Below are 15574 nucleotides of genomic sequence, written 5' to 3' on the forward strand. Positions count from 1 at the left end.
TCTTCACAGAGAAGTACGAGTTTAAGTACAAGTAAAAACTTCAGAAAACAAAACCAGGATCAAGGGATAACCACTTCTGTTAAATTACAGCCCACCAGTGAAGTCAGATTTGAGTAAGCTCTTATGCAATTTACTTTGCTTATTCTCTGTAACGCCTATTTTATCAATATTTGCACAGAAACATACTCAGTCCCAGAATCCCATCTACTCCACCTCTTCAACTCCACCAGTCTTCTTGGGTTTTCTGCTCAGGATTGTAGTTTTAGAGATATGCTGTAATTTTGCCATGGCAGTGCAGTCTTCATCAAATCTGTGCTTTCCCCTGGAAATATCACAAAAATGGTATATATTCTCTTTAAAATTATCTCCAATTGTGGAGAGTCTTAAAATTTCTTCATGTTCTGAGATACAGAAGCATGGTCCAATAGACCTCTTCTTTGTTTCGTGATGTTGCTACAACTTAAGGTTTTAACTGTGGTTTGATCACTCCTCCACTTTCCTAAGCTTAGTGTTTGGTTTCCAGAGTCTCACGTTCTTTTGCCCAGCTGACAACTACTGAATTTGTTCCATGTGGAAGCTTGTTGGGGTTCCTTTTCAGAAGAGGGGGGAAGCAGGAAGACTGACTCCATACTTCCAAGAAATTAAGAATGCTAAGAAATCTTAACATTTTTATTCATTCTTCTGTCTTTTCTCCATTGGTTGTAGGCAAGGTAGTTTATAATATAAAATGTTGGCTTCTCAAGAAATCATGTGAAAATGCAGATTAAGGTTTCTTCCAAGAAACAGGAACACCAGAACCATCAACACAATATGATATGCCAGCACTTTGCAGTCAACATACAAGTGTCTCATCATCATAAATTTCAAGATCTATTTACTTTATGCTTCAGCACAGCAGTCAAAAAACTGCAATTATCAGATGCGTTTCATTGAACTACGTTGTATTTATCAACGTGTCTTTGCAAATTCAAAGTGTCACGTTAGCTGGTACCAGTAACAAAATGATTTTGAAACAAATACATAGCAATACATTGAAATCTCTAGCTATGGGGCAGATATTTAAGACAGAGCTTTCAGCCCCTAAATTAGGATTCCTAACAATTGTGTTATTAGTATATAATCTTACATTGTAATATAAGGTAGGACAACACAGTTGGACCTACTTCAACAGCGTTTTTTCTTTTGTCCTCATTTTCATCAGATTTCTCACTATGCTACACTAACCATATATTATTCTGCAGTTAATATCTCTGGACACCAATATTTAAAAGCATCTACTTGTTTGGTTACTTCCTGCGGGAAAAAATACAGGCTTTTCTGGGAACACCTACATATGTCAAAAGGTCCAACCTATTTTCCTTGGAGTATCAGGTACACTTCACTGAAAGTACTTCAAAAAGAATTGTGATGGTGATCATGCTTATTTCCAAATCAGTATATACAAACAAACTTGTCTAGATACTGTTATAACTGAGGGAAACAAATGTTGCAGTCATGTCTGTTTTGCTATTGCAACACCCATACTAAGAAAATAAGTAGTTGGAAAGCAGACCACAGAAATGAGTGAAAGACCAGTGCTAAAAGTAAGAAAGTCCTGAATGTAGGCAAAGAGCAACTGTACTTTCTTTTCTGTAATTCCTTCTCTTTACACATGGAGCAGCAAGAAAACATTTTAAACCATGCTTTTACAACGCAATTTCTTGCTTTCATAGTGCTACTAACAGTGCTGTTGCCTTATTTCTCTATTTTTGTGAAATTCACTAGGCATCTTGGATTAAAGAACAATTTTCTCTAACCTGGCTACAGAAAAAAGTTTCTTTTGAAGTCTTATTTATCTGCATCCTGAGAAGAAAGCAAGTATTACTTTAAGCCCGGTCTACTGTGCTCACTATTGTAAGGTAGACAGCTATTTTAGAGCTTTGAATAAAAGGGTATACTGACAATAACATTTAAAACAAATAATCAAGCCCTGCATCGAAAGCGAGAGTAGATCTCTGGAATGAGGGAAATGGAGATCAAAACCAGGAAACAGAAGAAAAACAGAGAACACACTTAGAAATAGGAAGAGTTCTAGTAGTGCCAACTGAAACGAGAGTTGAAATCCCAGATTTCAATTCGAGTACTGTTTTTTTACAAGGACTCAATAAATTCCAGAAGAAACTTCAACACAACAGGAAAAAAAAAATCAAACTTTCTTTTTCTTTTTTTAAAGCAAAAAAGAACACTGCGAAAACTAAAGAGCGGGCAGTTCTATTATCCTCAAGAGAACAATTAAGTTCTATTAAAACACTCAACATTTAAGCTAATAATACCAATTTTTCTGCTATTAGAAACAGAATGTGTCTTGAAAATGGTTTCACAGATTACCTTTCCATTCAACCTCTCATCTGAGTTTATGTATCACCCTAGTAGCAAACAATTATATAGCTAAAATATATTTATTTCTCAAATGTATATAGATCTTTTTTCTATGATAAAATGCAGATACCCACTGTTTTGAACAACAATAAAACCATGCACAGTGAGGTGAACTCCTTACTTTTTGTTTCCCTCTTACCTCTACTCAGTTTCTGCCCTATCTGCTTTCACTCAGAGAGTTTTAAAACCATGTTTTCTCTCCAGGGTAACGTTCAGTCATAGAATCATAGAATGGTTTGGGTTGGAAGGGATCATCTAGTTCCAATCCCCCTGCCACAGGCAGGGACACTTTTCCACTAGACCAGGTTGCTCAAAGCCTCATCCAGTCTGGCCTTAAACACTGCCAGGGAGGGGGCATCCACAGCTTTTCTGGGCAACCTGTTCCAGTGTCTCACCACCGTCCTTGTATCTGTCATTTTCTCTCCAAGGCAAAAATCAGCTCTTAAGCTTACTCATGTTCATAATCAAAATACACACAGGCAATTCCACATGCCTCCTACTATTTGCATTTAGAATTGACAGAGATGCAAAGGAGAGGAGACTGAAGCCTGTAAAAGAAGAAGAGGAGCCAAAAACCACAAGTTTAGAAGGACCTGGGAGAACAAATAGCTTAGTAATACAAAAGAGGAATGCCTAGGTACAGGTTTGTGAGGATCTTCATCTGCAAGAAAAAGGGCCCCTCAAATAAACTGTCTTAAAGCCTAGTTCTTAATTATTGCATTTTTTTCACAGTTTCACTGTACTCTCCTGCTTTGTTATGAGTTAAGAGATTAGGCAGTTTCCGTTCACCTCTGTTGAGCCAAAGCTCACCCACACCTTTCCAGGAGACTCTTGAGAGTTAGCCTAGACTCCCCTGCAGCTGCTTCCTCTCTTGTCCATTAATACACACACAGCATCTTCAGATACAGACGCAGCCCACCGTCATTCTAATTCTGTGAACTTCCAGCCCATAAAGCTGCTCTCTTCCATACTTTCTGAAGAGTGACGGCAATGACTAGGGCTTTCTGATGAAATTAGCACTTTGTGATATGGCCAAATACGACTTCTTATTTCAAGAGAAAAGCAGAGTAAGAAAATGCAGTCTGCAAAGGAAATTCTTGCTTCCAGGATTCTGTTTAATTATTTTTGTTCAAGTTATTTGAGGCAGACAGAGGATAAACAAAACGAACAGTTTACACCTGAAAGCAAAAGAAGATGCGTTAGTAGGCCAGCTCTTTAATGAAATGTAAGGTTTAAATGTATTCAATTTGTCTTCTGTGATGAAAAACTCTTAATAACCACTGAAATACTGCTTTTTTCCCTCTTCAGGTAAATTACAGGGAATTTAAAAGGACTGTGTTTTACATACACAATCTATATGTTGAATTCTTCTGGGGATTTTAAATTAGAGCTTTAATCACTGTGGCACATAATTATTCCATGCTTTGCTTGAGTCTTTTATTTAAAAAAAACCCCAAAACTAATCAACAGCTTTCCTTGAGAAATTTGAAATTTCTCAGTCAGAAGAGGTCAGAGATGAGGAAGTAAAATCTTTTTCTACCCTCAAAAGACTAAGATGTAAGAATGCAAACAGCAAACATTCTCAGACTCTTAGACAATGCTCTTTCAATGATACATATAATTTTCATCTTCAGCCACCTGAAATATTTACATGCATGACCAGAAGACAAACTATGCAATTATTTCTTTTTACTATTCAATCTGTGAAGGTAACGTGTCAAATTAGTTATACAACCTGTAATACTTGTCCACTGAGTGCCATTAGAGCTTCCCAAACCGACTTACTGTTCCTTCTGCTCAGCAACTCTCTGGTATAGATCAAAAGCAGTAACACAGCTTATTCTGTGCTCAAGTGTTTAACTAAACCAGAAAGTTCTCTAATTTCTTAAGGTTCTTCAACAATTATGTTATTTCTTTGAACACCGCAACAAGAATATATTACAAACATACACGGAACCTTTGAAAATCAGGACATTAAGTTATGTACTCCTAACATTAGACCTGAAATCCTAGACCAGCCTGAGAGAATTTACAAAGTAATTTACTGTCTTTCCCTTGCCCACTCCTCCGATGCCAAAAAAAGCATACAGCTAAGAAGCATGCCCTGTCCTCAACGCAAATTTAAACAACAGCAATGCACATATTTAAATACTGTGCAAATAAAACTTCAGTACTGTAAAATGGACCATTTGTCCTGGTTTCACTGGGATAGAATCATAGAATCAATTTTCTGTTCAGGAAAGCTGCACTTTTGAGAAGACTGCAGCACCCAATACACTGGGAACAAAGTTGATAAGACACTTTGGTTTAGTTTGTGGCCAGCCGTGGTATGTGGGTCTCTACGGTGATCAAGGCCATCAGCAGTTTCAAGTTAGCCAGGTGCTTAAGCAAGGAGGAGCAAAAGCCAGGGCAGCTGACCCAGGCTGGCCAACTGCAGTATTCTATACCATAAACATCACATTCACCAGAAATTTGAAAGTTTGCTGGGGACGGCCCTCTCTTCTCAACGGTCTGCATCCCTGGAGGGTCTCGCCCACCATGCTGCTCCTGAGGCCTGCTCTCCTGTTCGCTGTGACCATCACGCTTTCGCTGGAGCTGTGGTGCTCGCGGGTGTTTGACATCAGGCATTCACTGCTGGGAGTGCACAGCTCGCAACCACTATATAGGCTGAGTATAACACTGTGTATTTTATATTAGCGTTAGGATTGATATTGGTTTTCTTATTTTATTAAATCTGTTTCCATTGCAACCCATGAGTCTCCTTTCCTTTTCCCAATTCCCTTTCTCGGCTGGGGAGGGGTCATTGGGTGATAGAACAGCTGGTTATTGTCTAGCCCCAGATGCAAGCTAAACGGAGACATCATTCCATAAAACTTGCTATTGATAGTTCCATTTCTCTTTACTTTACCAGCCATAATAGCTGTGTGCTTCACGCGTGTGTATAAATTAAATGAAAATATTTTTTTAAATTTCAAAAGCTTTACCAAAATACTCTCGGCCATTTTCTCACAAGGGAACCTGAGTCCCCGATGTTCTAATTCTGAAGCTAGCAAACTACTCTGTATCATTTTGAAAGTTGATCAAAATACTGCAACATCCTGGTAAGAAAAGACAGGTACTAAACTGACAAATAAATACATAAAACTAAAATACCCAACTACCACTTTAATGTTAGATGAGGTTTCCAAGCAAACTGATGTACACAGGCATTCATATAAATATCACACCAAGATTTTTAACCACTATCTTCTGTAGTCTTTCATAAGACCAGATCTACCTACACAATCTCAGGCTATCAACAATATTCTAGTATCTCTTAAGCAAGGCACAAAACACATCTGATTAATTTCTAAGTTCACTGTGTTTTGTGGCACTGATCAACTTAATAACACACATCTATATTTCTGTTGCTGGTGCACATCTTCTCCCTTCCACCTTCCATCAGAGTCAACCCTGTTTCCTTTAGCCTTTATGACAAAACACTTCTCATGTTCCACCATAATCGGATCAGCATCTAAGAAAAAGAAATTGCTTGTCTGGGGAGAAGAGAGCTCTATAAAGGCAGAGATGGATCATTTCAATAGGTAAGGGAGACAGACATTTACAGAGGCTGGGTTAACATCCAGCACATTTACCTTGTGGCAAAGGAAAATGAATGACTACAGGTCTGGAAAAAGGGGCATGTAATTTACTGGGATTAACTTTGTGCCTCCCTTGCCTTTGCAGGCTCGTTACCAGACAGAACAGCAACATATGGTGCAACTGCTTCATAATAAAGACTTGGTGTAGTCTCCAAAAGTCAACAAGTACACATGAATGTTGGTGAGCTTCTATCAAGAGCTTTTTATTCCATTTTTCAAAAGATGTACTGGCGAAGGCTGCGTGTTTGCACTGAGACCAGTTCTGCCAGGCTTGAGTACACTTAGCACCTTTCAATCAAGGTAAGATTCACAATGCAGCTTCTCATTGCCAGTAATAATAAAGGAGGACTCAAAAGAAACTTCCATTGTAGAAAATCCATTTGTAATACACTTCTCTGTGAAAGATCTATGTGGGGAGACTGTCTTAAGAAGGCATCAAGAAAAAGTTCCATTGCAGATAAATTCACACAAAACCAAACTCCACAGCTTGCCTACTCGACATTATGATCAGAAAACAACCAAATGATTGCTTTATAAAAAGTTCATATTGCTTAAAATGCACGTACTGAGATTTGGCAGTAGTTAGCTACTTACTTTTCAACGAAAAAAAAAAAACAACAAAACCAAACAAGAATCTAAGTCCGAATTTCAAATAACAGCTCCACTGTTAGCATTGTACCAGCCACCTTCATGGCACCTACTAGACTCTCTTACCAGTCTCCCAATTACCTACATTCATCCCTCAGTTTATGTAATGTTGTATTTATATTTAAAATTTATAATTTCAGGCAGATGAATCAAGGTACCTGCAGTATAGCAATACCTGCACTTTCAGCACAGTAACAACACATACTTTAATATATTTTTTCAGCTATTTTATTTAAACAACACTCAGTGGTTGGGCTCAGAAGTTTTTTGGATGCTTGTTGCTGGGGTGTGCAGAAAATATTCATTGGAGCCAAGCAATTTTAGGAGACATACTGTTCGTGCTGCTGTGAATGTGTTTGTATCCCTGAAAAAGAGAAAAGCAGCTGCAGGAGCAACGCCTGCTTCCATTCTCTACTAATACAATTTCTTCTTTTCTGCCTTTATCAGTGACACTTGTCACTGGAAGACTGTGACCTAGTCTCCACAGCACAACACATTCAATTACATCATTCACATGTAAAAAAAGAGGTAAATGGTACACAGAACACCAATGAAAAATCTGAAAAACTAACACTGCTTTTACAGTCTGTTTCCATAAAAATCACATAAAGCTTTAAAAAGTTATAATGACTTAAACCACAAGAGATGTTTAAAAGCATAGAATATGAAATTCTTCAGGCGAATGCTTACTTACAAGAAGATCATTAGGTTTTAGTCAGAACAGACTAGAAGAATGGTGAGAGTTATGACAGTGCCCCTAAAATGAAAAATAAATTAGTAAAGTGTGTACATATCTTTTCTCAAAGTAGAAAGGAAGCCATTCTATTCCTGCTAGAGTCCTGGCTTTTGGTTCACTTTTCAGTAATTGCCATTAATTTTCCATGTTAATCCCAGGACAACACAGACAGAAAAATATAAATTCTCTTAATAAATTCTTCATTGTGGTTTATAATACTGGCAAATTTACTTCAACCATTTTCTTTGTGAACTACTTTCTAATTTTCTGCAAAAGAATTAGCCAACTTGGGTGCGACAGAATGTACTGCCACCAGTACCTGATCTGTCCCAGTGCCTTATAATAATACTGCATAATGTTATGTAAACACCATTCTTGCTCTAAGCACTTAAGAACAGGTTTTCTTATATAAACATACAGCTCCATCTAGGAGTTTCCCACTGTACGTTTTGAACGCTCTTTCAAAAGAAACAAAAACACAGTCAGTTACAAAGTTTCTCTTTAATACTGAAAAATATCTATTCAATACTTCACAGCTGAACTACATTCTTTTTTTTTTCCATAGACCACATAAGCAAGACAACGATGAAGTTTTGTAGTTTCATCTTTAGCTTGTCTTGTATTAGTTTCTCCCAAGTTACGTGTGCATCTTTAGCATGAATGACAGACTGACAAACTTCTAAACTCTTTATCATTTAGCAATGACTGCTGGAAGGAATCAGAGGATACCCAATGTCAAAACATTAATTTTATCTTATTTTCCTACGAATGGCATTAATTATCTCATTGACCACACCAAAGCTTTCTTTGAAGTAGGAAAGAGGTCCTCCTAGAGCGTGGTAACTCTGGTCTGTCACCCAGAAGGCGAAGTGCTTTGCAGCCAGCGTACACTGAGCCATGCTTAAAGTGCACCGCGATAAGGTCCCCGACGAACACTTCGGTGAGCCCGCGGGGCTCCGCCTGACAGCCCCTGCGGCGGTGAGGGCTGAGCGCGGCGGGGCGCGCACCAAGGGCTGCCGGCGGCCAGCGCACCCGGCGGGCTCCGGCAGGTGAATCACGCACCGCCCAGCATTTTTCAGACAGCTGGAGGCATCTTTAATGCAGCTGCCTCCTCAGACTCTCCCACGGTATTAGTACCGCGCTGAGGAACTGCTGTCGGTTTTATAAACTTCCTTAAAGGTTTACAGGGAGTTTCCCAGGCTCAAGAGGCAAATAGAATTGGTGCCTCGGTGCGAAGCGGTAAGGACGTTGGCTCTCCTCCTCGGCTCTTCCTCCACCCGGCGCCGCCCGGAGAGCGGGGGCCGCCCGGCCCGCCACCGCCTGACCCTGACACGGGCACCTGTGGCGTGCGCCGCCCGCAGTCCCCGGCCGAGGAACGCCGCTCGGCCCCGCGCCGCCCGAAGCCGGCGGGGGGAGCCCAGGGCGCGCTCGGAGGACAGCACAAAGCGCCTGCTCCGCCCGCGGCTTTGTTCGCGGCGGGGCCCCGAGCCGAGCGCCCTGCCGCAGCCACGCTCCGCCGCCGCCGCCCGGCCCCGCTGACCATCCTCCTCCGGCCCCACCGCGCTCCCCTCAGCCTCCCCGCCTCCTACCTTGGCTTTCCCAGCCTCCAGCTTCTTCAGCCTCTCCTCGTCCTCCATGGCGTCTGTGCGGAAAAACAGAGCGTTACCGGCGACGGGAGGCGGTGCCCAGGCCGCCCCCTCCCCTCAGCCGGGGCGCACACGCTCGCTGTCCTGTCCCGTCCCGTCTCGTCTCGTCCCGTCCCGTCCCGTCCCGCCTCACAGCGACGACAGCTGCCGTGGCGGGGCCACCGGCGCCGCCATCTTCATCTCCACGTAAACACGCGGCTGCGAAAAGTGACGTGGGGGCCGCCCGCTCCTCCTCCTGCTCCGAGCCCCGGCGCTCCGAGCGCCTCCGGCCGCCAGCGCCGCCCGGCTGGCGGCGAGTCCTGCCGGAGCCACGCCCGGAGAAGCGGGTTTGCAGCCCCCCGGGCCGAGCGGGGTGCGCGCACCCGCGGCGGGATCCGAGTGACAGCCAGCCGCGAGCAGGGCCGCAGCCGCCACGGAAGGGGAGGCCGGCGGCAGCGGTGGGCACACCCCCCTCCACACCCCTCCTCGCTCCCGCAGGCAGAGGGGCGGGGGGCTTTCTCTGCCCACAAAAGAACCGCAGAGGCGAGACGCCTGTAATTCGCTGCTGCTTTGATACAAAGGTCTGAACAGACAATACCCGAGTTCTGCAAGGGTGCTGCCTTCTGCTGTCTCGCGAATCCAACCTCTTGGCTACAATGCTAATTTTGACAGTTTTGATTTTCTAAGTGTTTTCTTGCTCCTACGTGCTCTCACTAAATGGCAAGATTCCTGTAGCGTGGATCTAAAGCTTGGAAATACAAGAACACGCTTTTTGAGCATGTGTCGCAGACTAAGGATGACAGCAAAGGATGTGTACACGCCCCCCTCCCCCCCCGTTTACATTACTTAATATGTAGTCATCATGCCAGAGGGGTTGAAATAGGCGTGTTGAAATCACAATGGGGAATACGGCAATTAAATGCTAATACAATTTCTATATTGCAGCATTCAATACAAAGCAACGTTCTGGGATTACTTAATATTGTCTACTAAATGTGTGCCTTGCAAGGCTAACAGCAAATTTGTATTACATGTTCATGATGTGCTTTTTCTTTCAGTTACCCCTAAAGTCGGTGCTATTTCTGGTGGTGCCATGAATGGCACAGGTTTACACATTCCTGGCAAACCTTTTCTTGTTAGTGTGTAACAGCTGCATGTGAACAGATTCCTTGTTCTGCATTTGGCAGCGTTCTGGTTTATTAAATGCAAAACCCAAAATCTTTCTGAGTGTACTTCGATCTTGGCCTTGCTGATCTTTTTAACACGATTCATTAGTATACATTCTTTCCTCCCTTGAATTTTCCAGCAAAGACCAGATATGCCCAAACCAGAAAAAATGCTAAAAGAAAACATTATTTGCACAGTATTCCCGACCAGGACGAAAAATACGAGGGCTCCTAGCAGCAGACTTCCACACCCGTATTACTGCCAAAGTAAACTAAACCTACAATCTGAAATTTTTAAGGACCTTTCACTCCTCCTAGAAGACATTACATTTCACAGAAAAGTCTGAAATCATCTGTTGATCAGTGCATGTGTTGTTCATTCCTGTAATTACAAAACGATGTCCCCAATCTTCAGTCAAAAAGGCAATGAATACCATTTATGTCAGAAGAAGAAAATACCATCCATGGCAGGAATTACAAATGCCTGCGCTATTCTTTGCTCCATATTTGAAGCAAGCATGTGTCTCAGTTAAAATTCTCAGACTTTGCTATTTCACTGGAGGAAAAACATGCTATAGAGGAAAACAGCAGATGAAAATGAAACTAAGAATTAATTAAAGAGGAAATATTTTTATAGAAACACTTTTTTTTTTTGAGTTCATTCCTTAAAAATGTGTTCCCAAGTTAGTAAAAGAAAGTACTTTATGCAAAGCCTGTACAAGTGGAAGTTTTCCCCAGCAATTAAAAAGGCCTGGAGGCCCCTGAGGGGAAAAAAAAAATCACCTTTTCTGTGCCAATGACATTCTTCTTGGCTCACAGAGGCCACTGTCACAGAACTAGCTGTTAGGTGTCAGTAAAATTTCACACACACATGACACTATGGTAGTAATTTCTTAATCAGTAAATATCCCATTTAGAAGATAATTACAAACTTCCCAAATCTCATAATTAAATGGGTTCTTGACTTAATGCTAAGAATTGATGGGCCTAATTTTCCTCTCACTTACAGACTTATATCCGTGTAATTCTAATGGATTTTAGTTAAACACCTAATTCATGACAATGAAAGTCATGAAAATCAGAATGACAAACTATAAAGAATACTGTGGAAATTACCACTGGATAAAATATCCCAGGGAATAATATTTCCATATTCTCTCAACATTAGAAGAAGAAATGGACTTTCTCTCCTGGGAAAAAAAAAATCCATACAGTATGATTTCCTACTTTAGCTATTTAAATTCCTATTTTATCATTTCCGCAGGGCAAGCTGACTGGAATTCACAACTGGGTTAGCCAATTAAACTTTCAGTTACAGAAAGGCATTAATCTTGCTTGCTTAATTCTCAGAATTGACCAATAATGTTCACTTGCCCAAGAATGTAAGATAGTGCCCAAGAGTCAGACTAATAACTGCTTTAAAAATTGATTAACTTTCTAACACTCACTGAATTCAAGACGTGTAAACTACCTTCAACAGTAGCATATGTGAAGTGAACCAGATTAACAAAGTAAAAAATACAGATCAGACATTCTTCTTCATTCATTCAGATCTGATAATTCTGATCATTCATTCAGACATTTTTGTTCAACTTATTCATCAATGACTTGGATGAAGGGACAGAGTGTACCCTCAGCAAGTTTGCTGATGATACAAAACTGGGAGGTGTGGCTGATAGACCAGAAGGCTGTGCTGCCATTCAGTGAGACCTGGGCAGGCTAGAGAGTTGGGCAGAAAGGAACCTAATGAAGTTCAACAAAGGCAAGTGTAGGGTCCTGCACCTAGGGAGGAATAACCCCATGCACCAGTAACAGGCTGGGGGTTGACCTGATGGAAAGCAGCTCTGCAGAGAAGGACCTGGGAATCCTGGTGGTCAAGTTCAACACGAGCCAAAAACGTGGCCTTATGGCCAAGAAGGCCAATGGTATCATGGGGTGCATTAGGAAGAGTGTGGCCAGCAGGTCGAGGGAGGTTATCCTCTCCCTCTACACTGCCCTCGTGAGGCCACACCTGGAGTACCGTGTCCAGTTCTGGGCCCCCCAGTTCAAGAAAGACGAGGAACTACTGTAGAGTGTCCAGCGGGGGGCTACAAAGATAGTTAGAGGACTGGAGCATCTCTCTTATGAGGAAAGGCTGAGGGAGCTGGTTCTGTTTAGCCTGGAGAAGAGAAGACTGAGAGAGGATCTTATCAATGCTTACAAATACCTTAAAGGTGGGTGTCAAGAGGATGGGGCCAGACTCTTCTCAGTGGTGCCCAGCGACAGGACAAGGGGCAATGGGCACAAACTGAAATATGGGAAGTTCCATCTGAATATGAGGAAAAACTTCTTTACTTTGAGGGTGAGAGAGCACTGGAACAGGATGCTCAGGGAGGTTGTGGAGTTTCTTTCTCTGGAGATATACAAAACCCTCCTGAATGTGACCCTGTGCAACCTGCTCTAGGTGAACCTGCTTTAGCAGGGGGTTGGACTAGATGATCTCCAGAGGTCCCTTCCAGCCCTGACCATTCTGTGATTCTGTGATTCTCCAAAATAGTAATGACTAGTGTTCTGGCCCAGGCTTATTTTTATATACAAATATATTGATTATTGGAAATGTTCATCAAATACTGCACTGAACCAGCTTCGAATATCAGACCTAATTTTTAGTTGTGTTTTTCTGTAAACAACGACAAAGGCCTCTTCACCTACAGCATTTTCTCTAATAATGAAACTCTACCTTCTTCCTACCCTTTCTGTTTCCTTTATGCACTGTTCAGTGAAGATATGCCTGGTCACTCTCGTTGTGGCACTTCAGTGGACTGCGAAGCCAAAAGATGAAGCCTAAGGACCATGTGTGATAAAGTCACAAAGTTCTAGTTAGGAAATTCAGATTCTGTCATAGTCCACTAAAGCCAGAATCAGAGGGCTGTCAGATCATATGCTGCTGGTAAATCATGTGTGTAAATAAGGTGCAAAAATTACAGAATATCACAGGCCTAAACTGATGATACAACCTCTTCTTAATAACTGTTCTTATGTAGCTGTTTTTTGTCAACCGTAAGTTGTACCAGACAAATGTATTGAATTACCAGGGTAGGAAAGGTGTCCCTGCCTGTGGCAGGGGGGTTGGAACCAGATGATCTTTAAGGTCCCTTCCAACCCAAATCATTCTATGATTCTATGATTCCAACAGCAAGGGAGCTCAGATATTGTGTGTTCTCAGGTGTCATAACTATCAGCAATACCACTTAATAATGAGACTGTCCAACTCTATTTTATTTCCCTCAACAAAAAGTCTATATTAGAAGATGCCTACATGAACCACGTAAGATTCCCTGAACCAGCTTGTAAAAACAAAATATCATCTGACATCAGTCAGATGTTTTCCTAGCACCAATACAATGACCATGCCACTTTTGTTTCTTAAGAGAGCTACAAACGTGTTTAATTGTAAATGTCTGTATTTGGTCAACATAATATGGCAAAGGAGTCGTTCTCCTGCTAATGGATATGCAACCTCTGGTATGTATGTCCAACAGTTCTGCTGTGACACTAGATCTGCTGTACAAAACCTACCTGACGGGATAACACATTCAATTGTAGTAAACATTAAATGGATCAAGTGTGAAAATAAGACACACCTCCATCTGAAAGGTGACCAAGCTGAATGTTTCATTTGATCAGGACATGCACCTGCTTTCATTGAACCTAGTGGGAGTTCTATGGCAGGGTCTCAGTGTTTACCTGTCATAGCGCTTATAAACCAAAATGATTTGCCTCCACCTCAGTGTGAGCTTACACAAAGAATATGAGGTTGATTTAATTACTATCTTACCTCTGCCTTTGCCACATTCTGCTGTGCCAGCTCTGTCCCCTACCATCTGCTCTGCAGCTGCACTGAGCATCGCTTTGCACTGTGGTTTCCCAGAGTGCTGCTTTGTTGGCACGGTTGCAGCAGGCAGGTGATTTAGGTAAAATCTGTAAAGTTCATAATTTCAGAGACCCATTGTCAGTACTGCTGAGGGAGGATTACAAAATCATATTAATCTGCTGTTAGCAAGTGCAAGTCAACTCAAATTTCAGGTAGAACTTGGCCTACTGTATTTAGATAGTCTGACTACATGTTATAAAAACATTTTTTAAGACCTCAGTCACTTTCACCTCAGGGTTTTTTGAAGTATGTTATTAATGTTAGGACTACCTTGAACTGTGTTTTAGAAACAGACAAGTGTTCTCTCCTTCAAAGTAGGGCACAACAAATGCTATTACAGAATAAATAGTGAGGCTTGATGGTTAACAAGTAGGTAAGCTAGAGATGTAAAGAAAACATCTTACGATTTGTAAAGTTTGGGTTTGTTTTTTTTTTTTTCCATTAGGGAATCACTGGAGAAACATGGTTGTATGAAAAATTATTAAATGGGGCGACTGATGAGTACATATAGAATCAAGGTCCCATGTAACAGCTCAAATTTCTATTCTCTTGTTTGTTTTTTTTTTAATGAAAAAAGGTACCAAAGCCTATGAAACAGCATGGGCACTGAGGATAAAAATAAAACGTGCCAACATAAGGAGAAACGGTTACCAAAAAAATGCAGTTTTTAACCCTTATGTGCAGATGTGAAATTAGACAAATTTATATCAACCATTGCAACCAGTGTCCCACCAAAGATCTGTTTTTTGTCGCCACTCAGCATGCATTTTTTTTTCCTAAATTAAATTAAGTTTTATTGAGTTTTGTTGTAACAGGTGACAGAAGAAATCAGACACTAAAACCTTCCACACACATATGTGATCCAGGCATTCACTTAATACATGCATAAAAGTGAGCTTGCTAACATGCTTCAGTCACACACAGTCAAGTCCAACACACAAAAGTGTTTTTTCTTGTTTCCAAACACAAACATTTTTCTTCTGCTGCAAAGACAGTAAAATAACTCATACAAAAGTTGTAAAGCGCAGAGATCTTGTGATATTACAGTAACACATACCTCCTGGAGATGTGTGTCTTTGTTTTCTGAATCCCGGAGTCTTACAGCTTATAGTTTGACAAATTGTAAGCTCCACATATCTTTTTTTAGGTATATTTGAGTCTATTCCTTATCATTTAATTAATTAAGAAAAATACTGTGATATTTGGTTGCTGCTTTGATGCAAATACTGTAGCTAGGAAGAGGCAAGACTCTTTAGTTAAGAGATGAATAATTTATTCTGCAGGCATAATATATCAAGGAAGGTAATTTAAGTAAGTTTGCAACTAATACAACTAATTAAGTGACCCAGAAGCATGAAATTGGCATTTGATATTTGAGGTATGCACGGAAGATTAATTTCTACCACAAATCAGTTATTTATATCAGA

At 41.1% G+C, this 15574-nt stretch overlaps 1 protein-coding gene across 8 annotated transcripts in view; it reads right to left on the reverse strand.

The window, feature by feature from the left end:
- The window catches only part of AKAP9 (A-kinase anchoring protein 9), a 125259-nt gene extending 115988 nt beyond the window's left edge, over window positions 1–9271 (reverse strand). For 7 of the 8 annotated variants that reach the window (XM_068404455.1, XM_068404451.1, XM_068404453.1 and 4 more), the window contains exon 1: window positions 9033–9271. In XM_068404455.1, the coding sequence (XP_068260556.1) occupies window positions 9033–9080 (48 nt within the window). In that variant the 5' untranslated portion in view covers window positions 9081–9271. The remainder of the gene's footprint in view (window positions 1–9032) is intronic. The other variant, XM_068404447.1, reaches the window with a different exon arrangement.
- Between the last annotated feature and the right edge of the window lie 6303 nt (window positions 9272–15574).

This window comes from Nyctibius grandis, chromosome 7 (assembly GCF_013368605.1).
Source record: "Nyctibius grandis isolate bNycGra1 chromosome 7, bNycGra1.pri, whole genome shotgun sequence".
Classification (NCBI taxonomy): domain Eukaryota; kingdom Metazoa; phylum Chordata; class Aves; order Nyctibiiformes; family Nyctibiidae; genus Nyctibius; species Nyctibius grandis.